The following is a 21,786-nucleotide window of genomic DNA, read 5'->3' as shown; positions in this document are numbered from 1 at the left end:
GTCTGTTCCTAACTCCCTGCCTCCTGGCCTTGATGTGAGCCTCCCATCCCGATAAGAAAAGCTACTGGTGCATTGCTTTAGGACCATGTTGTGTAGTTGAAGTAATGGTCTACAATGGGCAATGTACCTAGCAGGGATAGGTAGTAGATAAGGGAAGGGTTTGTCTATTGGCTAAGGTTTCTGATGCACGAGGGCAATGTGCTTTGCTAAAAGGTATATAATCTCTGTATAACCTGCATTCGGGGTCCCCTCCTGACTAGCAGGGGGGCACCACGCTCGAGCGTAATAAACTTAGTATCTTTGGGATCTCTGCAGTTGTGGACTTTGTTCGTGTGCCTCAGCCTAGACTCGACCTGTGCGTGACCTATCGGGTATAATTCGCAGCAGTTCCTGTGCGTGACCTATTAGTTACAATCCGTAACAGGACCTCCCCCGATTGCCGTGAGTTTTCAAAGATAACGGCCAATGGCTCTGCAATCACATCCGCCATCTCCTTTGGTGCTCTCGGATGCAGCGCATCCGTCCCCACGGACTTGTGCTCGTCCAGCTTTTCTAATTGTCCCGAACCGGTTCTCTCTCTACAGAGGGCTGGTCACCTCTTCCCCAGACTGCTGCCCAGTGCAGCAGTCTGGGAGCTGACCTTGTTCATGAAGACAGAGGCAAAAAAAGCATTGAGTACATTAGCTTTTTCCACATCCTCTGTCACTAGGTTGCCTCCCTCATTCAGTAAGGGGCCCACACTTTCCTTGACTTTCTTCTTGTTGCTAACATACCTGGAGAAACCCTTCTTGTTACTCTTAATATCTCCTGCTAGCTGGAACTCCAGGTGTGATTTGGCCTTCCTGATTTCACTCCTGCATGCCCGAGCAATATTTTTATACTCTTCCCTGGTCATTTGTCCAATCTTCCACTTCTTGTAAGCTTCTTTTTTGTGTTTAAGATCAGCAAGGATTTCACTGTCAAGCCAAGCTGGTCGCCTGCCATATTGACTATTCTTTCTACACATCGGGATGGTTTGTTCCTGTAACCTCAATAAGGATTCTTTAAAATACAGCCAGCTCTCCTGGACTCCTTTCCCCCTCATGTTATTCTCCCAGGGGATCCTGCCCATGAGTTCCCTGAGGTTGTCAAAGTCTGCTTTTCTGAAGTCTAGGGTCCACATTCTGCCGCTCTCCTTTCTTCCTTGTGTCAGGATCCTGAACTCGATCATCTCATGGTCACTGCCTCCCAGGTTCCCATCCACTTTTGCTTCCCCTACTAATTCTTCCCGGTTTGTGAGCAGCAGGTCAAGAAGAGCTCTGCCCCTAGTTGGTTGTTCCAGCACTTGCATCAGGAAATTGTCCCCTACGCTTCCTGGATTGTCTGTGCACCGCTGTATTGCTCTCCCAGCAGACATCAGGGTGATTGAAGTCTCCGATGAGAACCAGGGCCTCCGATCTAGTAACTTCCATTAGTGGCCGGAAGAAAGCCTCATCCACCTCATCCCCATGGTCCAGTGGTCTATAGCAGACTCCCACCACGACACCACCCTCGTTGCTCACGCTTCTAAACTTAATCCAGAGACTCTCACGTTTTTCTACAGTTTCATACTGGAGCTCTGAGCAGTCATACTGCTCTCTTACATACAATGCAACTCCCCGACCTTTTCTGCCCTGACTGTCCTTCCTGAACACTTTATATCCATCCATGACAGTACTCCAGTCACGTGAGTTATCCCACCAATGGGCGGCCTCTTGGGAGAATGCACACAGCATTTCCCTAATGGAGCAAGAGTGACACTGGGTGGCCACTTGGGGGATGCTCAAAGCATTTCCCACATTGAGAAGACTGACACCGTGTGGACACTCGGGGTAACGCACAGAGCATTTCCTTCATGGAGCAACTGTACATTACTCGAACAAAAAAAACTTCAGAAACAGACTTCAAAGAGAAACAGCAGAACTAAAATTCATTTGCAAATTTAACACCATTAATTTGGGCTTGAGTAGGGACTGGCTGGCTCACTACAAAAGCAGCTTTGCCTCTCCTGGAATTGACACCTCCTCATCAATTATTGGGAGTGGACTATATCCACCCTGATCGAATTGGCCCTGTCAACACTGGTTCTCCACTTGTGAGGTAACTCCCTTCTCTTCATGTGTCACAATATATTGCCTGCATCTGTAATTTTCACTCCATGCTTCTGAAGAAGTCGTTTTTTACCCACAAAAGCTTATGCCCAGATAAATCTGTTCGTCTTTAAGGTACCACTGGACTCCTTATTGTTTTTGTGGATACAGACTAACACGGCTACCCCCTGATACTGGACACCCAGTGTCACTGTTCCTCCACGAGGGAAATGCTGTGTGCATTACCCCGAGTGGCCATTTGGTAACACAAAGTATTTCCCTCATGGAGGAACAGTGACACCAGGTGGCCAGTTGGGGTAATGCACAAACCATTTTCCTTATGAAGGGACAGTGATAATGGGTGGCCACTCTGAGTCACGCACAAAGCATTTCCCTCAGAGCAACGGTGACCTGTCAGAGTAATTCACAAAGCCTTTTTCCCACTGCGTTACAATGACATCCACTGGCCAGCTGGGGTAACTTACAGGGAGAACCCTTGAGTAGCAGCAAGCGCAGGGGTTAGAACCCAGGAGCCTGAGCTGGAGCAAGTCAGTCCAGAGTGCTGTGCATAGCCCTGGACCCTCCACATGCCCTGGGTGGTGCAACCTGGTGAGTGGAGACACAGGCCGAGGGCTACTCTCAGACCCCTGCTCACATCCTCGACTGAATGTGGCCTGCTTCAGAGAGGAGGACTAGACTGGCATGACCAGGGAAGCTCACCCAGTGTACAGAAGGAAGATACCTGAGGACTAAGCATCTCTTGTTACAGTCAAGTTGCTCTCCACGAAGTTACCAGACTTCAGGAAGATTCCGTAGCACCTGACAACTCCTTGGAGGGCACAAAGGATTCCCCCCGCACTTATCGTGCCCCAGTTAGAAGCAGAGGTCTTTTCTCAGGGGCCCACCCTGTGACGGGTTTGACCCCCATTCTGGGATGCCACCTGATGTACTGGGATTTCTCTGAGCCTGCTGCTGCACTAGCCTGGTCTCCCTCTCCTTGTTTTGCTGACTTAGGCTCTCCAGCCTCTGGCAGCACACACACACACACACACACACACACGTAGGGACGCACCAGCTGTAGAATCGCACAGAGTCTGTCAACAGCTCTCTACGAGAAGACTCAGCTATGATATCTCCCAGCTCTCAAGTGCAGTTCCCCTCTGGAAAGTACACCCAAAATAATATTGTCTTGGGCCGTAGAGAAATCTATACAACATAAGCTCATAAATTCACCCCCTCCCTCAATGTGGAGGAAGATATACACAACTTTTGCCCCACCCCCGTTAGAAGTTGCACAAACTGGGTTTAATGAACTTGTTTTTGTTTATTATTAACTATAAGGGAAGAAGATTTTAAGTGATTGTAAGGGATAGCAAACAGAAGGCAGATTACTAAGCAAATAAAACAAACATGCAATACTAAGCCTAAGATCTTAAAGAGACTGGACTCAGGAAGTGATTTCTCACCCTAAACGTTGTTTTTAGGCAAGTTACAGGGTTTCTGTAGCTGAGATTTCCAGTTATTTCTCTTTACAGAGCAGACTGCTGTCTTAGTCCAGACTCAGCCCTGGACTTTCCCCCTGCTCGGTTCCTTTGTCCCTTCAGGTACTTTTAGCAGTCTTTCTGCTTCGACAGGAAGGCAACGGAGAAGAGACCTGTTTGCATTACTCCCCAGCCTTAAGTAAGATTTACATAAGGCGGGAATCTTTTGTTTCCCAGTCTTGACCTCCCCCTCCTTTTAGTGGAAAATTACTAGAAGTCCAACATAGCATTTAGTACCAGGTGACAGGACCACCTGACCTAGTAGCGTCACAGCTACATCCCAGGATGCGTCTCAGGAAGGAGAGAGATTAGTGTCTTCACAGTCTTATTGTTTCTTCCTAATGGCCCATCAAGGCTGATGGCGTGTTGTCTGGTGGGTGTTTCCCAAGTATACACCCGGTTGTAATTGTTACATAGTCAATATTTCCAACTTTAGATACAGAAATGATACATGCATCCAAATTGGATAATCACATGCAGTAAATTATAACCTTTCCAATGATACCTTAAAAGACTATCTCGCATAAAATATATCACTTATCTCACTGACAGTGGTGGCTGCTCCCCTCCCAAATGTATGGCTCCTGTCTCATTTCAACAAGGCTCACAGTCTCCCTGCTCTCGCTTGCTTTCCATCATACGAGTGGAGTAAACTCTGTCATTTGACTTCTTTCCCCTTGGTACCAAACCCAGCACAAGGGAGAAAAACAAAGAAGTTAGCATCTCAGACGGCAATGTGGCGTAAGCTCTTCTTCTTGCATCTAACACACCCCAGGGCTCTGCCCTCAAACCCCCTCCCATTACACCTTCAGGACTACAAGTAGAAGCACCCCAGCAATGACACCCGAAATAGTCACTCTGCACAGCAGACTCTGGTAAAAAATACCAAACCTGTGGGGAAAATGCAGAAATTGGGCTTGTTTTTCACTTAATTGGCTTGAGAGTTGCTTCTTGGCGAGTTTTTGGATGCTGGCTTGTTGCTTGTTTACCTTGCAGTTTGTTACTTCTTTTTTTTAAATTGGCTCCTGGCAAGCAAGGGCACAGGGCAAGGAGAGGCAAAGTGGGGGAGAGAATCAGGGGTGCACAGTGGGCCCACCACACTCCCAGACTGCACACCGGGGGGATCTAGTCACAGGGTGTTCGGGTTCTTACAGATTCCTTGTTTTGAAATGGGATTAGCTTCATTTTTGGTTTATTGTGAAAGTCGGGGTGCTTATTACCCCGTGAAAGATGGCAACTGTAAGTGTGATACCTTCCCCAGCCTTAAATACCAAAGAGCCCCATATTCAATAAGCAAGCACACTGCCTGTGACAAAAACAACTACAGAGGAGGAATTCCAATCACTGACTGCTTACATACAGCCAGTTATGCGGGAGGCAGAAAGGGGAGGACTGTTCATGTCTCCTTAGAAGGATGCCCAAGCTGCTCAGCTACACCTTTGCACCTTCTCCTCTGGCTGGGCTCCTGGACAATTCCTCTGCAAGAGCAGCTGCAAAAGCCAAGCATGAGCCATCAGTACACAAAGCTCTACCGGTGCTTGAAATCTTGCCCTCATCCCTGCCTCCCTCTCCAAACCCATCTACACTGGCCCCACTCGATGACCGAGTCAACACCGACTGCCACGCATGATTTTCATCTGCTCCAACTTCTCCAGGGCTCCCAAGACCTCACCAGGTTTGGATGCAAACCTAGTACCCCTGCCTGCATCCTAAGAAGGGAGACAGCACAAGGAGAGGAGAGGAGACAGAGAGCTGGCCAACACATTAGAGTAGAGAGAAAGAAAGAGAAAAACATTGGAGGAAGGCAAGCAACTCAACACATAAAGTCATCCTCCTAGATGCAACCTTCTGCTGCGGAGGACACACTGCTCCTGGCCAGAGAAATGAGCAGCCCCTGAAAATGGGGACCTTGTCTCCCTCATAACAACAGCTAGTCAGGAACCTTTCCTTACAAACCCAGCCTTAGCTAAAGGAGCGTCCATACCTGGAGCCAGGTGGGCCACGAGCAGAGCAATCACCAAAACAGTCACTTATCTCAGAGTGGCAGCAGTTCTGCTCCCAGTTGGACAGCTTTTGCGTGGCATCAACAATACTCGCGGTCTTATCACTGTCACTTGCTTTCCATCGCATGAGGGCAGTAGACCCTGGCATGCGACTTCTTTTCCCTTGGTACTAAACCCAGCACAAGGGAGAAAAACAAATCAGTTACCATCTCAGTCGGCAACATCTCGTTGGCCCTTCTTTTCCCCTCTCCTGCATGGCGGGGCTCTGCCCTCAACCCTCTTCCCATTACATCTTTAACATTACAACCAAAAAGCACCCCTTGCAATGGCACCCCACATGGTCACTCTGCACAGCAGACATGGCTCCTCCTCAGCCTTAATACCACAGAGCCCCATACCCAACAAGGAAGCGCACAGCCTGTGAAGAGTACTACAGCGAGTACAGATGAGGAATTGAAAGCACTGACCACTTACTCACAGCCAGTTAAGCAGGAGGCAGAAAGTGGAGGACTGTTCACGTCTGCTGAGAACAATGTCCAAGCTGCTCAGGTCCATCTCTGCCACTTTCTCCTCTGGCTAGGGCTCCTCAGCAATTCCTCTGCAAGAGCAGCAGCAGAAGCCATCGCTACACAAAGCTCTATTGGTGCCTGAGATCTTCCCCTCATTTCTGCCTCCCTCTTCCATTCCATCTACATTGGCCCCACTTGATGAACAGAGACCAAGTTAATACCGACAGTCACTGCTCCACTCTCGCACGCACTGCCCTGCATGATTATCATCCACTCCTACTTCTTCATGGCTCCTGAGACACAGCCTGTGGGGATGCACACCTAACATGCCTCCCAGTATCCTATGAAGGGAGAAGGCACTAGGAAAGGTAAGGACAGAAAGGTGGGGTGTGTGTTTGTGTTGGCCAACATACTAGAGAAGAGAGAGAGACAGAGAGAAAAAACATGGAAGGAAGGCAAGTGACTCACCACCTGGAGTCATCCTCCTGGATCAAACCTTCTGCTGCAGAGGACACACCGCTCCTGGTGTTAAGGAAAAGTTAGCATATGTGACTCCATTTTGGTTTGGGGCCCACCATTGTCTAAAAGCAAGCACTTCATGCACCAGGAGGAGTGTTTCTTAGATACTGCATTCCTGTGAAAATCCTCCCCCCGTTGTCTCCAGCCTGTCTCGACTCCTGGTTTCTGTTCTTTCTCTGTTCCTAACTCCCTGCCTCCTGGCCTTGATGTGGGCCTCCCATTCTGATAAGAAAAGTTACTGCTGCATTGCTTTAGGACCATGTTGTGTAGTTGAAGTAATGGTCTAGCACGGGGAATGTACCTAGCAGGGATAGGTGGTAGATAAGGGAAGGGTTTGTCTATTGGCTAAGGTTTCCGATGCACTAGGGCAACGTGCTTTGCAAAAAGGTATATAATCTCTGTATAACCTGCATGCGGGGTCCCCTGCTGATTAGCAGGGGGGCACCGCGCTCGAGCATAATAAACTTAGTATTTTGGGGAATTCTGCAGTTGTGAACTTTGTTTGTGTGCCTCAGCCTATACTCGAACTGTGCGTGACCTATCGGGTATAATTCGCGGCAGTTTGTGTGCATGACCTGTCAGGTATAATTTGTAACACTGGCCAGAGAAATGACCAGCCCCTGAAAATGGGGACCTTATCTCCCTCGTAACCACAGCTAGTCAAGAACATCTTCTTACAAACCCAGCCCCAGCTAAAGGGGCGTCCCTACCAGGAGCGAGGTGGGCCGTGAGCAAAGCAATCACCAAAATAGACACTTACCTCACTGAGGGTGGCAGCTCTTCCGCTCCCAGTTGGACGACTTTTCCGTGGCATCAACAACGCTCACGATCTTGTCGCTCTCTTTCCGTCGCATGAGGGCAGTAGACTCCGACGCTTGTCTTCTTTTCTTTTGGGACTAAACCCAGCAGAAGAGGGAACAAAAAAAAATTAGCATCTCCATCTGCAATGTCGCGTTGTCTCTTCATTTCATATCTCCCGTATCCCAGGGCTCCGCCCTTAACTCATCTCCCATTACTACTTTACAACTGCAACTGGAAGATACCCATTGTAACGGCACCCAAAATAGTCACTTTGCTCAGGAGACTCTTGTCCCTTCCCCAGCCTTAATCCCAGAGACTCGTAGCCAACGAGGAAGCACACGGCCTGTGAGGAAAACTACAGTGAGTACAGATGACGAATTCAAAGCACTGACTTCTTACTCACAGCCAGTTAAGCAGAAGGCAGAAACATGAGGACTATTCATGTCTCCTTAGAAGGATGGTCAGGTCCACTTCTGCCAGCGTCTCCTCCGACTAGGGCTTCTCAACGATTCCTCTGCAAACTAATAAAGCCAAGCAAGAAACCATCACTACACAGAGCTCTCTCGGTGTGTTTAATCTTGCCCTCATCCCTGCCTCCCTCTCCCATCTCTGCTTGGGACTGTGTTCCAGTCGTCCAATAAACTTTCTGTTTTACTGGCTGGCTGAGAGTCACGGTGAATCGCAGGAAGTGGGGGTGCAGGGCCCGGACTCCGCCACACTCCATGACACACTGCCACCAGGGCAAGAAGCTCACACAACTTTGACCTTCTTGGGTCTGACTTCGAAGCATTCAGCATCCCCTTCCACACCGTGGGCTTCCCGCAGCAAGTCTGCCCGGACGGGGCTTCTGGGGAAGCCAGAGGGCCCTGCCCCCCAGGCAGCGTGACTCTCAGCCAACCAGTAAAACAAAAGGTTTATTACTCGACAGGAACACGGTGTAGAACAGAACTCATTAGCACAGAAATCAGTGACTTTCAGCCAAGTCCACCTTAGGGAGTCAAGGGCCAGATGCCCTGAACTCCCCCTCTTCGGGTCCCCCCAAGCAGACTGCCAGCTTCCAGCGACCCAAAGTCAGACACCTCCATTGCTCCTCCTCCTTGTCTTTGTCTCGTTTCCTGGGTAAAGAGTCACCTGGTTGCATCCCATTTGTTACAAATTACACCCGATTGGTCACGCACACTCCAAGTCTAGGCTGAGGCACACGAACAAAGTCCACAACTGCAGAAAGAAAAGGAGTACTTGTGGCACCTTAGAGACTAACCAATTTATTTGAGCATGAGCTTTCGTGAATTACAGCTCACTTCATCGGATGCATACTGTGGAAACTGCAGACGACATTATATACACAGAGACCATGAAACAATACCTCCTCCCACCCCACACTCCTGCTGGTAATAGCTTATCTAAAGTGATCATCAAGTTGGGCCATTTCCAGCACAAATCCAGGTTCTCTCACCCTCCTGCTATTACCAGCAGGAGAGTGAGTTGTGGGGTGGGGGGGCAGAGGGTGAGAAAACCTGGATTTGTGCTGGAAATGGCCCAACTTGATGATCACTTTAGATAAGCTATTACCAGCAGGAGAGTGGGGTGGGAGGAGGTATTGTTTCATGGTCTCTGTGTATATAATGTCTTCTGCAGTTTCCACAGTATGCATCCGATGAAGTGAGCTGTAGCTCACGAAAGCTCATGCTCAAATAAATTGGTTAGTCTTTAAGTGCCACAAGTACTCCTTTTCTTTTTGCGAATACAGACTAACACGGCTGTTACTCTGAAACCTGTCACAACTGCAGAGTTCCCAAAGATACTAAGTTTATTATGCTCGAGCGTGGTGCCCCCCTGCTAGTCAGGAGGGGACCCCGAATGCAGGTTATACAGAGATTATATACCTTTTAGCAAAGCACGTTGCCCTAGTGCATCGGAAACCTTAGCCAATAGACAAACCCTTCCCTTATCTACCACCCATACATGCTAGGTACATTCCCCGTGCTAGACCATTACTTCAACTACACAACATGGTCCTAAAGCAATGCACCAGTAGCCTTTCTTATCGGGATGGGAGGCTCGCATCAAGGCCAGGAGGCAGGGAGTTAGGAACAGACAAAGAACAGAAACCGGGATTCGAGATGGGCTGGAAACAAGGGGGCGGGTTTCAAAGGAATGCAGTATCTAAGGAACACTCCTCCTGGTGCATGATGTGTTTACTTTTAGACAATGGTGGGCCCCAAACCAAAATGGAGTCACATACACACATATGCTAACTTTTCCTTAACACATTCCTGGGTCTCCGGTTACGAAAGGCACCGTGTGACGGGTTCAGTCACAGAGACCCCCATGGGACTGTCACCCAATGTGCTGAAAATACCTCTGAACCTGTTTTACCTGCCAGCTTGTGACTTCCAGAACCCTGTCTTGTTGAGCCAGACACACTAACCTGCTGCAACACAGACTCAGGGTCTGAACCACGCCCCCAAAGCTGCAGACTTTAAGTGAAAACAGCTCAGCAGCTTACTTGTCTCCAGCACCCAGATACCAAGTTCCCAATAGGATCCAAATCCCAAATAAATCTGTTTTACTCTGTATTAAGCTTATATAGAGTAAATTCATAAATTGTCCACCCTCTGTAACACTGATAAAGAGATATGCACCGCTGTTTGCTCCCTTTGGTATTAATCACTTACTCTAGATTTATTAATAAAGAAAAGTGATTTTATTAAGTATAAAAAGTAGGATTTAAGTGGTTTCAAGTAATAACACACAGAACAAAGTAAGTCACCCAGCAAAATAAAGCAAAAACACGCAAGTCTAAACCTAATACATTAAAAAAAAAAGGATTACAGGTAATATCTCACCCTCAGGGATGTTCCAATAAGCTTCTTTCACAGATTAGACTCCTTCCTAGTCTGGGCCCGATCCTTTCCCCAGGTAGTGTTAGTTCCAGCAGACATCTCAGGTGGTAAGCAGGGGATTTCTCATGACTGGCCCCCTTTGTCCTGCTCCACCCCCTTCTATAGCTTTGGCACAAGGCAGGAATCTTTTGTCTCTCTGGGTCCCCACCCTTCCTTCTAAATGGAAAAGTACCAGATTTAAGATGGATTTCATTATCAGGTGACATGGTCACATGTCACGGTAAGACCCCTAGTCTCCATTCCCCATGGGCTGGCCCACATGTACACAAGAAGGCTTTCAAGAAACTAAGGCCATTTACAACTGATTGTTTCTGGAGCACCCTTAATGGCCTCTACTTCATATGTTTACATCAGTGAAACAATTTTATAGCTAATTCTCCTAACTCCAGATATAGAAATAATACATACAAACAAATAGGATGAACACACTTAGTAGATTACAAGCTTTCCAATGACACGATACAAGGGGTATTTAGCGTGAAGCATATTCCAGTTATGTCATAAGCATATTTCCATAAAGCATATGGAGTGCAACGTCACACACCGGTCATGCAGGCAGCCTCACCAGCCCCAGAGGTCTCAGCCAAAGTCACACATCCCTATTCCCACCACCAAGGTATTGGTGCAGCACACAGGGAAACTGAGGCACCCGCCGTACTCATGAAAAACAGTAAGACTCACTTAAAACATAACAAGGAAAAATCCCCACTTTCTCACACCCTCTATCCCTGCTCCTTCTCTGTTATATTTACATGGAAAAAATGGTAAAAAGCCCAACTGCTATTCAGCAGAATCCAGTGCAACGTGGCAACAACTGGGAATGAGGCAATCTGTCCCTAGTGGGGGAACCTGGTGACTAACAATCACTTTGCAGAGGGAGAAAAAATTATAAACGTGATGCTCCAAATTTGGTTAGACTAGAAAAAGTGACGGAGCTTGTGTCCAGTGGTAAGGAAATTTGCTACGTTACCCTGGACGCTATATGGGCTATTTTCTTTCTTGAAAAAATAGTTGTGTTTTTATATCAGGATCGCGAACTCCATGGAAAACCCTAGTGGTGTCAAGGCCCAGATAGATTTAACCTCCATGTACCTAGTAGAGATCACTCCTGGTTCCCCCACCTGGGACTGATGGGCATTCCTGTTGGAGGGACGCACATTTCCATGACAGAGGACGAAGGAGTTGATGAAAAACACTGTGGGCTTCACTCCAAGGAAGGGTGAGCTGCAAAAGGGAAAAGCTGACAACTCACCTAAAGGAGCTGAGATGCCACAAATGCTGCCTTAAAGTACACTACTTGGGAATTAGGAAAAAACAATGTTTTCTGAACCCGAGAAAAGATTTTCATGGTGTTTATCTCCCTTGCAGCTTCTCTGGTGATAAATAAGAGAAGAGTTGTGATGGAAGAATTTTCCACATTCACAGCATTCATGGGGTTTCTGTCCTGTGCAGCTCCTCTGATGTGTAATAAGGCCTGAGCTCCGAGCGAAAGTTTTCCCGCACTCACAGCATTCATAGGGTTTCTCTCCTGTGTGGCTCCTCTGATGCGTAATAAGGTTTGAGCTCTGAGTGAAGGTTTTCCCACACTCACAGCATTCATAGGGTTTCTCCTCTGTGTGGATTCTCTGATGATGAATAAGGGTTGAGCACTCAGTGAAAGTTTTCCCACACCCACAGCATTTATAGGGTTTCTCTCCTGTGTGGATCCTCCGATGTTTTATAAGGGCTAAATGCCAAGAGAAGGTTTTCTCACACTCAAAGCATTTACAGGGTTTCTCCCCTGTGTGACTCCTCTGATGTGCAATAAGATGTGAGTGCTGAGTGAAGGTTTTCCCACACTCGCAGCACTCGTAGGGGCGCTGGCCTTTGTGGATTCTCTGATGGCAAATAAGGTGTGAGCGCTCAGAGAAGGTTTTCCCGCACTCACAGCATCCATAGGGTTTCTCCCGTGTGGATCCTCTGAGTGCGAATAAGGTGTGAGCACTCAGTGAACATTTTCCCACACTCACAGCATTCATAGGCTTTTGCCCTTGTGTGGATCCTCTGATGTTTTATAAGGGCTGAGTGCCAAAAGGTTTTCCCACACTCACAGCATTCATGGGGTTTCTTCCCTGTGTGGATCCTCTGATAGCAAATGCTGAGTGAAGGTTTTCCCGCACTCACAGCATCCATAGGGTCTCACTCTGGTGTGGATTCTCTGGTGGGTAATGAGGTGTGAGCGCCTCCTGAACTTTTTCCCACACTCAAAGCCCGTGTTATTTCTCTCTCCCGTCAGGATTCTCTGCTGGGCTGTGATTTCCTTGAGGCCTTTGTGAGTTCCCCGATAATTAATAGATATTCCAACTTTCTGTGCTGGCTGGTTTCCCTGCCGCTTCTCTGGCCTGTGCTGCCCCTGAGAGCCTTTTCCCTGCTCACAACTCCTGGACACACTCCCTTTGCATCCTTGCAACAACGCCCCATGTGGTTCCACTTGCTCATCTTCCTGCTGAGGATTCTGCTCCACGGTCTCTCTCACCATCCCATCACTTCCTGGGACAGAGAAAGAAAAACCTTAGAAACCAGAGGGAAAAGGGGAGAAGAAACCAAGAGAATAGCTGAAGATGGAAAAAAATCAGAGACTGAATTTCCCCCAACTCTTCCCCAAAGGGGCGAGAGGAGGGAATCAATTCTGCATTCAGCTCCCATCCAAACACTCAGGGAGATGGCAGTTTGGGGAGGGAACTACTGCCAGGAGTTAGTCAAGATGGGTACCAGAGTAGCAGCCGTGTTAGTCTCTAAGGTGCCACATGTACTCGTTTTCTCTTTTCAGGATGGGTAGGAAGCCATAAACAGTATTTGCCCAGAGGATATGACACCTGCTGGGGACCATCCTGAACCCAGAGACCTCACAAGGTCTTTGCTGGGAATCCCAGCTGTCTCCTTAAATGATCCGTCACCCATGCAGCTGCCTCTCAGGATCTCTTTTTCCTCTGAGCCCTGGAGATCTGGGGCCCACGGCTCTTCCCCTCGTTCCAGCTGGGAGATGACATCGGGTTTGGAAACTGGAAACCCTGCTTAGGGGAAAGAAGACCAGTGAGATCAGGTAACAAGAAAAGAAGAAATTACACAACTTGTGTATTAACGATGGTTCTCGTTAGGATATAGATATTCAGGCCTGTCTGCAAAGGCCTGTACTTTAAGAATTTAGGTGTATTCTTATCACTTGGCTAGTTAGAGGTATAAAAGAAAGAATTAAAATCACTGTCTGCCAGTGTAAGGTCCTTCTCTTACTGTGACAGTCTGAGTCCCTGTTCTTAGGCTAAGACCTTTGACGAAGCAACAGAGGCAGCCATAAGCTGGGAAGTGACCAGTCACATCCTCACATTCCAAACTAGTCACATTGAAATAAGGTGCTATTGGGCTGTTAGGAATACACTCCTGTCCTGATAGTGCCTATCATCTCCAGAGAAAGGGAAGTGCCTAGAAGATGTGAAACGAAACTTAGTTTGATAGCATCCTGTCTGGCAAGAACTCACTTATCAATAGCTGGGGTGTGAAATCCAGACTCCAGCGAGAAACTGCTGAATTGGAATTCATTTGCAAATTGGATACTATTAATTTAGGCTTAAATAGAGACTTGGAGTGGCTAAGTCATTATGCAAGGTAGCCTGTTTCCTCTTGTTTTTTCCTACCCCCCCCCCCCAGATGTTCTGGTTTAACTTGGATTTTAACTTGAAGAGTGGTCAGTTTGGATGAGCTATTACCAGCAGGAGAGTGAGTTTGTGTGTGTATGGGGGTGGGGGGGATGTGAGAACCTGGATTTATGCAGGAAATAGCCCAGCTTGATTGTCATGCACATTGTGTAAAGAGTTGTCACTTTGGATGGGCTATCACCAGCAGGAGAGTGAATTTGTGTGGGGGGGTGGAGGGTGAGAAAACCTGGATTTGTGCTGGAAATCACTTTAGATAAGCTATTACCAGCAGGACAGTGGGGTGGGAATAGGTATTGTTTCATATTCTCTGTGTATATATAAAGCCTGCTGCAGTTTCCACGATATGCATCTGAGGAAGTGAGCTGTAGCTCACGAAAGCTTATGCTCTAATAAATTGGTTAGTCTCTAAGGTGCCACAAGTCCTCCTTTTCTTTTTGCGAATACAGACTAACACGGCTGCTACTCTGAAACCTGTCATTATGCAAGGCACTGCATTTAGCCGTATGGAATGGAAATCTATCAACTGCATGAAAAAACTTGTACAGATACAGACAGACATCATCTTCCTTTCCAAATGCAAACAGATGGACATCGTACCAAAAGGACTGAAGGTAAAAAATCCATTACAATCTACATACCACACAGACTATGCTGACAGCTTGTGCCACACGCTCTCAAAGAAACTGCGGAATCACCTGATCAACATCCTCTACAGCAAACAGGGAAAGATTAAGAATGAGCTCTCAAAAATGGATACTCTCATAAAAAACCAACCTTCCACACAAACTTCCTCGTGGCTGGATTTTACTAAAACTAGACAAGCCATTTACAACGCACATTTTGCTTCTCTACAAAAGAAAAAGGACACTAAACTTTCTAAACTACTACATGCTACAAGGGGCCACAGCAATGGTTCCCTCAACCCACCTAGCAATATTGTTAACCTATCCAACTATACTCTCAGCCCAGCAGAAGCAGCTGTTCTATCTCGGGGCCTCTCCTTCTGCCCCTCCACCCCCATGAACATGATACAGTTCTGTGGTGACCTAGAATCCTATTTTCGACGTCTCCGACTCAAGGAATATTTCCAAAATACCTCTGAACAGCATACTAATCCACAGAGGTCTCCCTACCAACACTACAGAAAGAGGGATTCTAGGTGGACTCCTCCTGAAGGTCGAAACAGCAGACTGGACTTCTACATAGAGTGCTTCCGCCGACGTGCACGGGCTGAAATTGTGGAAAAGCAGCATCACTTGCCCCATAACCTCAGCCATGCGGAACGCAATGCCATCCACAGCCTCAGAAACAACTCTGACATCATAATCAAAAAGGCTGACAAAGGAGGTGCTGTTGTCGTCATGAATAGGTCGGAATATGAACAAGAGGCTGCTCGGCAGCTCTCCAACACGAGTTTCTACAAGCCATTACCCTCTGATCCCACTGAGAGTTACCAAAAGCAACTACAGCATTTGCTCAAGAAACTTCCTGAAAAAGCACAAGATCAAATCCGCACAGACACACCCCTGGAACCCCGACCTGGGATATTCTATCTACTACCCAAGATCCATAAACCTGGAAATCCTGGGCGCCCCATCATCTCAGGCATTGGCACCCTGACAGCAGGATTGTCTGGCTATGTAGACTCCCTCCTCAGGCCCTACGCTACCAGCACTCCCAGCTACCTTCGAGACACCACTGACTTCCTGAGGAAACTACAATCCATCGGTGATCTTCCTGATAACACCATCCTGGCCACTATGGATGTAGAAGCCCTCTACACCAACATTCCACACAAAGATGGACTACAAGCCGTCAAGAACACTATCCCCGATAATGTCACGGCTAACCTGGTGGCTGAACTTTGTGACTTTGTCCTTACCCATAACTACTTCACATTTGGGGACAATGTATACCTTCAGATCAGCGGCACTGCTATGGGTACCCGCATGGCCCCACAGTATGCCAACATTTTTATGGCTGATTTAGAACAACGCTTCCTCAGCTCTCGTCCCCTAAAGCCCCTACTCTACTTGCGCTATATTGATGACATCTTCATCATCTGGACCCATGGAAAAGAAGCCCTTGAGGAATTCCACCATGATTTCAACAATTTCCATCCCACCACCAACCTCAGCCTGGTCCAGTCCACACAAGAGATCCACTTCCTGGACACTACAGTGCTAATAAACAATGGTCACATAAACACCACCCTATACCGGAAACCTACTGACCGCTATTCCTACCTGCATGCCTCCAGCTTTCACCCTGACCACACCACACGATCCATCGTCTACAGCCAAGCTCTGCGATACAACCGCATTTGCTCCAACCCCTCAGACAGAGACAAACACCTACAAGATCTCTGTCAAGCTTTCTTACAACTACAATACCCACCTGCAGAAGTAAAGAAACAGATTGATAGAGCCAGAAGAGTTCCCAGAAGTTACCTACTACAGGACAGGCCTAACAAAGAAAATAACAGAACGCCACTAGCCGTCACCTTCAGCCCCCAACTAAAACCCCTCCAACGCATTATTAAGGATCTACAACCTATCCTAAAGGATGACCCAACACTCTCACAAATCTTGGGAGACAGGCCAGTCCTTGCCTACAGACAGCCCCGCAACCTGAAGCAAATACTCACCAACAACCACATACCACACAACAGAACCACTAACCCAGGAACTTATCCTTGCAACAAAGCCCGTTGCCAACTGTGCCCACATATCTATTCAGGGGACACCATCACAGGGCCTAATAACATCAGCCACACTATCAGAGGCTCGTTCACCTGCACATCCACCAATGTGATATATGCCATCATGTGCCAGCAATGCCCCTCTGCCATGTACATTGGTCAAACTGGACAGTCTCTACGTAAAAGAATAAATGGACACAAATCAGATGTCAAGAATTGTAACATTCATAAACCAGTCGGAGAACACTTCAATCTCTCTGGTCACGCGATCACAGACATGAAGGTCGCTATCTTAAAACAAAAAAACTTCAAATCCAGACTCCAGCGAGAAACTGCTGAATTGGAATTCATTTGCAAATTGGATACTATTAATTTAGGCTTAAATAGAGACTTGGAGTGGCTAAGTCATTATGCAAGGTAGCCTGTTTCCTCTTGTTTTTTCCTACCCCCCCCCCCCCAGATGTTCTGGTTTAACTTGGATTTTAACTTGAAGAGTGGTCAGTTTGGATGAGCTATTACCAGCAGGAGAGTGAGTTTGTGTGTGTATGGGGGTGGGGGGGATGTGAGAACCTGGATTTATGCAGGAAATAGCCCAGCTTGATTGTCATGCACATTGTGTAAAGAGTTGTCACTTTGGATGGGCTATCACCAGCAGGAGAGTGAATTTGTGTGGGGGGGTGGAGGGTGAGAAAACCTGGATTTGTGCTGGAAATCACTTTAGATAAGCTATTACCAGCAGGACAGTGGGGTGGGAATAGGTATTGTTTCATATTCTCTGTGTATATATAAAGCCTGCTGCAGTTTCCACGATATGCATCTGAGGAAGTGAGCTGTAGCTCACGAAAGCTTATGCTCTAATAAATTGGTTAGTCTCTAAGGTGCCACAAGTCCTCCTTTTCTTTTTGTATTGTTTTGTCATTATAGTTCCCACTTCGTTGTTGTTTGTCTGTATAATCTCTGTCTGGTTCTGTGATTGTTTCTGTCTGCTGTATAATTAATTTTGCTGGGTGTAAACTAATTAAGGTGGTGGGATATTATTGGTTACATAATCATGTTACAATATGTTAGGATTGGTTAGTTAAATTTCAGGAAAATGATTGGTTAACGTATAGCTAAGCAGAACTCAAGTTTTACTATATAGTCTGCAGTCAATCAGGAAGTGAGTGGGTGGGTGTGGGGAGGGGAAATGGGAACAGGGAATGGGGCTGGGGAAATTGGAATCATGTTTGGCTAAGGGCAGGAATGGGAACAAGGACACAGGTGTAAGGCTCTGTGGTGTCAGAGCTGGGAAGGGGGACACTAAGGAAGGAAACTGGAATCATGCTTGCTGGAAGTTCACCCCAATAAACATCAAAAGCACCTTTGGACTTCGGATATTGTTGCTCTCTGTTCATGTGAGAAGGACCAGGGAAGTAAGTGGGTGAAGGAATAAGCCCCCTAACAGTTCTTTGAGATGTGTCTCCCTATAGGTGCTCCACTGTTGGTGCTAGCCATTAAAAATAGCTGTGTAGACTGGTGGCTTTCCACACTACTGTGCCCCTTTCAGGAGTCTGATTTGTCTTGCGTACCTCTGAGTTACGCCCCATTTAAAAACTACTTGCTTATAAAATCAGACATAAAAATAACAAAGCGTCACCTATCAGGGGGTAGCCGTCTTAGTCTGTATCCACAAAAACAACAAGGAGTCCGGTGGCACCTTAAAGACTAACAGATTTATTTGGGCATAGAATTCAAGGTAACATTTACAAATTGGAGAAGTGAGCTGAATGAATGAGATGAAATTCAATAAAGACGAGTGCAAAGTACTAGACTTAGGGAAGGAAAACCAAATGCACAAACGACCAAGTGGGAAATAGCTGGTTACGAGGTAGTACTACTGAAAACGATCGGGAGTTATAGTGGATCACAAATTGAATCTGAGTCAACCACGTGACTCAATTGTGAAAAAAAAGTAATTAAGCACTGGAATAGATTAGCAAGAGAGGTGGTGGAATCCCCATCATTAGAGGTTTTCAAGGTCAGGTTGGACAAACACCTCAGTGCTGTGGGCTGGACTAGATGCCCTCTCATGGTTCATTCCAGCCCTACCGTTCTACGATTCTATGCTGGGGAAATGTTTGGTCACTAGATTACAGCACTGACTGGTCCCTCCCACTAGCACTAAACCAGCGAGACATTTTGAAACCCTCCCAGTAACAAAGACTGGGAACTGAATGGGAGAGAAGAGCAGAACAAAAGGAGTGATATTGGGGGATTCCCCCTGACATTGTCCCCAAGGCAGCAAACTCCTACAGGAGTGTGAGAGAGAAAAAATGGTAGGACAGCAAGCAACTCACCTCCTGGAGTCATCCTCCTACATGAAACCTTCTGCTGTGGATGCGACACCGGTGCTGACCAGAGAAATGAGCAGCCTCTGAAAATGGGGGCCACCTTTCCTCCCTCGTAACCACAGTTAATCAGGAACTTTTCCTTACAAACCCAGCCCTACCTTATGGAGCTTCCCTACCTGGACTCAGGTGGGGCGTGAGCAGACCCCTCACCAAACCAGACACTTATGTCACCGACAGTGGCGTCTCCTCAGCTCCCAGATGGACAGCTCTTGCCTGGCATCAACAATGGTCACAGCCTCGCTGCTCTCACTCACTTTCCATCGCACGAGGGCAGTAGACTCTGACTCTTCACTTCTTTTTCCTTGGTACTAAACCCAGCCGGGGGGGGGTGGGGGGGAGATGGGGAAGAAAAAATATTAGCATCTCCATCTGCAGTGTCACATAGTCTCTTCATTTCACATCTCCCGTATCCCATGGCTCTGCCATGAACCCATCTCACGTTCCTACTTTACAACTGCAACTAGAAGGCGCCCATTGTAATGGCACCAAAAATAGTCACTTTTCTCAGGAGACTCTGGTCCCTTCCCCAGCCTTAATCCCAGAGTCTCGTACCTAACGAGAAAGCCCACGGCCCGTGAAGAGTACTACAGCGAGAACAGACGAGGACTTGAAAGCACTGACCTCACAGCCAGTTATGCAGAAGGCAGAAACATGAGGACTATTCATGTCTCCTTTGAAGGATGTCCAGGCTGCTCAGGTCCACTTCTGCCATATTCTCATCCGGCTAGGGCTCCTGGACAATTCCTCTGCAAGAGCAGCTGCAAATGCCAAGCATGAACGATCATTACACAAAGTTCTAATGGTGCATTTAATCTTGCCCTCATCCCTGCTTCCCCCTCCCATTCCATCTGCATGAGACCCACTCAATAAACAGAGACTGAGTCAACACCGACAGTCACCGCTCCACTCTACTATTCACTGCCCTGCATGATTTTTGTCCCCTCCTCCTTCTTTATGGCTCCCGAGAACAAGCCTATGGGGATGCACACCTAGCACACCTTCCCGTGTCTTATGAAGGGAGACAGCACAAGAAGAGGAAAGGAGAGAGAGAGTCCATGGTGCTGATTGATGGAGAAGTTCTGAGGAGGACTGAGGCTGAGGGGCAATAGGGGAGCAGGTGGGGGATAAGCACAGGGATTGGGGCCCCTGGCAGTTGTGGGATGTTGAGTTGTGGCTCCACCCGTTTGGGTTGAAGTGGGGGCATGTTGCTTTAGGACCTGCTCAGGGGGCATGGGAATGGGCAGGAGCAGGAGGGCAGGGCATACGGGAGAATAGGAGATTTTGGATGTGGAGGGTTAGGGTGCAGGTCCGCCAGGGGGAGAGAATGAGAGGGTATTAAAGAGGACTTTATCTAGGTGAGTGGTGGACGGTGTGAGTTCCTGGAAGGATAGGAGCAGGAGATGAAGTGGTTTCAGAGGAGGAAACTGAGGCACACAAGCCAAGGAGGGAAAGCAAAGTTGATGGGGGGTGGATGGCAAAGGGTGCCCCACTGTAACCTACTGTCCCCAGTCATGGGAGGGGTCACCTATGCCCCTCACTGTGAGGTTGGCTGCTCCCACTGGCAGCACAGCTCAGGGATGCTCCCTCTGTGACTCGCTGTTGGACATATAGAAGGCACTTCTCATAGCAGCTTGTGCTTCTCACCATGCCCTGGCAGCTACAAGTTTCTGGCTCCTCACTTCATGGTGGGAGAAAGCACAAGACACTCCATCTATCTTTTTCTCCTCGATCCAACCCCCTGCTTAGTGCCTTGCCTCTGCTGTGACATCTCAATACAGAGATGGGGCAAAAGGGTACCTGCAAAACTCCTGGGCTATCTCCCCTCCAGCACGGTACATGTGGTTCAGAGTGAAGGGGAAAAGGGAGTAGCCTGTCCTCTCTTCCCATATGTTTAGTCATTTATGATGTAAAAAAACCTGCTGTAATGATACAAATGGAGAAACAGATCTTACTATACACTATAACAGAGTTTAAGTGGTAGTTATACAAAGGTGCGTTAAAATTAGAGCTGCTAGAGCATAGTCCCCCACCACACATTGTTATTTAAAAAAACTACTACCAACCTATCAGAATACATCCTTATTCCTTAGAGTAGGCTGCCAGCGGATAAGCATGACTGAGATACTAAAGAACTCAGAGTTATATGTAGTTAAAATTTTCTGTATGTTTCGCAGTGTGACTGTTCAGCCTCAGTCGTGCTTGTTTCCCCATCTGTAGAAGGTTAAGGATTACATCCTCCTCCTCCCAGCCAGAATCTAGTGTCTAAAGCTGATTTCAAGGCAGTAGTAGACCTTTAGGATCACCGCTTTGTTGTAGGTTTAAAATTAGAATTTTGAAATAAGTAAAAGAATGGAATAATTGTTTTATCCTGCATTGTAGTTTGGTGTTCCTGTTCAAATAGTCTGTGTAAATCAATCCTGCTTTGTACATCAATGAGGAATGTGTGTGTTAGAAGAAAAGCATTAAGGCCATCACCGGACCAGATGTTCTAGGGAGGACAGACATAAAGGCGTGTAGCCAGACAGACAGCCCCCCTCTCAGACCAGCATTGCTGGGAACACAAGGGAGCCAAAACAACAGGGCACTTAACATCAATTCCAGCACAGCCTCTGAAGC

The 21,786-nt window shown here is 47.4% G+C and overlaps 1 protein-coding gene across 7 annotated transcripts; it reads right to left on the bottom strand.

The window, feature by feature from the left end:
* Window positions 1–715: 715 nt before the first annotated feature.
* LOC311511223 (uncharacterized protein) lies at window positions 716–13,947 on the bottom strand. Of its 7 annotated transcripts, none has more exons than XR_014709224.1 (7): window positions 13,324–13,947; window positions 10,331–12,912; window positions 7,885–8,002; window positions 7,441–7,576; window positions 6,630–6,683; window positions 5,006–5,139; window positions 2,313–4,325 (listed from the first exon to the last, which is right to left on the bottom strand). XR_014709224.1 is itself a non-coding variant. In XM_084611641.1 (2 exons), exon 2 carries the CDS (start codon window positions 12,403–12,405, stop codon window positions 11,692–11,694), a length of 714 nt encoding a protein of 237 aa, XP_084467767.1. In that variant the 5' UTR covers window positions 12,406–12,912; window positions 13,324–13,947; the 3' UTR covers window positions 10,168–11,691. The 7 variants fall into 7 exon arrangements, 1 of the variants encoding a protein (XP_084467767.1); XR_014709225.1 differs by having other exon boundaries at window positions 5,010–5,139; XR_014709222.1 differs by having other exon boundaries at window positions 716–5,139; window positions 11,640–12,912.
* Between the last annotated feature and the right edge of the window lie 7,839 nt (window positions 13,948–21,786).

The sequence above is a fragment of the Lepidochelys olivacea genome (assembly GCF_965140295.1).
Source record: "Lepidochelys olivacea isolate rLepOli2 genome assembly, chromosome: 22".
Classification (NCBI taxonomy): domain Eukaryota; kingdom Metazoa; phylum Chordata; order Testudines; family Cheloniidae; genus Lepidochelys; species Lepidochelys olivacea.
The sequence above is the reverse complement of the archived record's forward strand: the minus strand, read 5'-3'. Positions and strand labels throughout refer to the sequence as shown.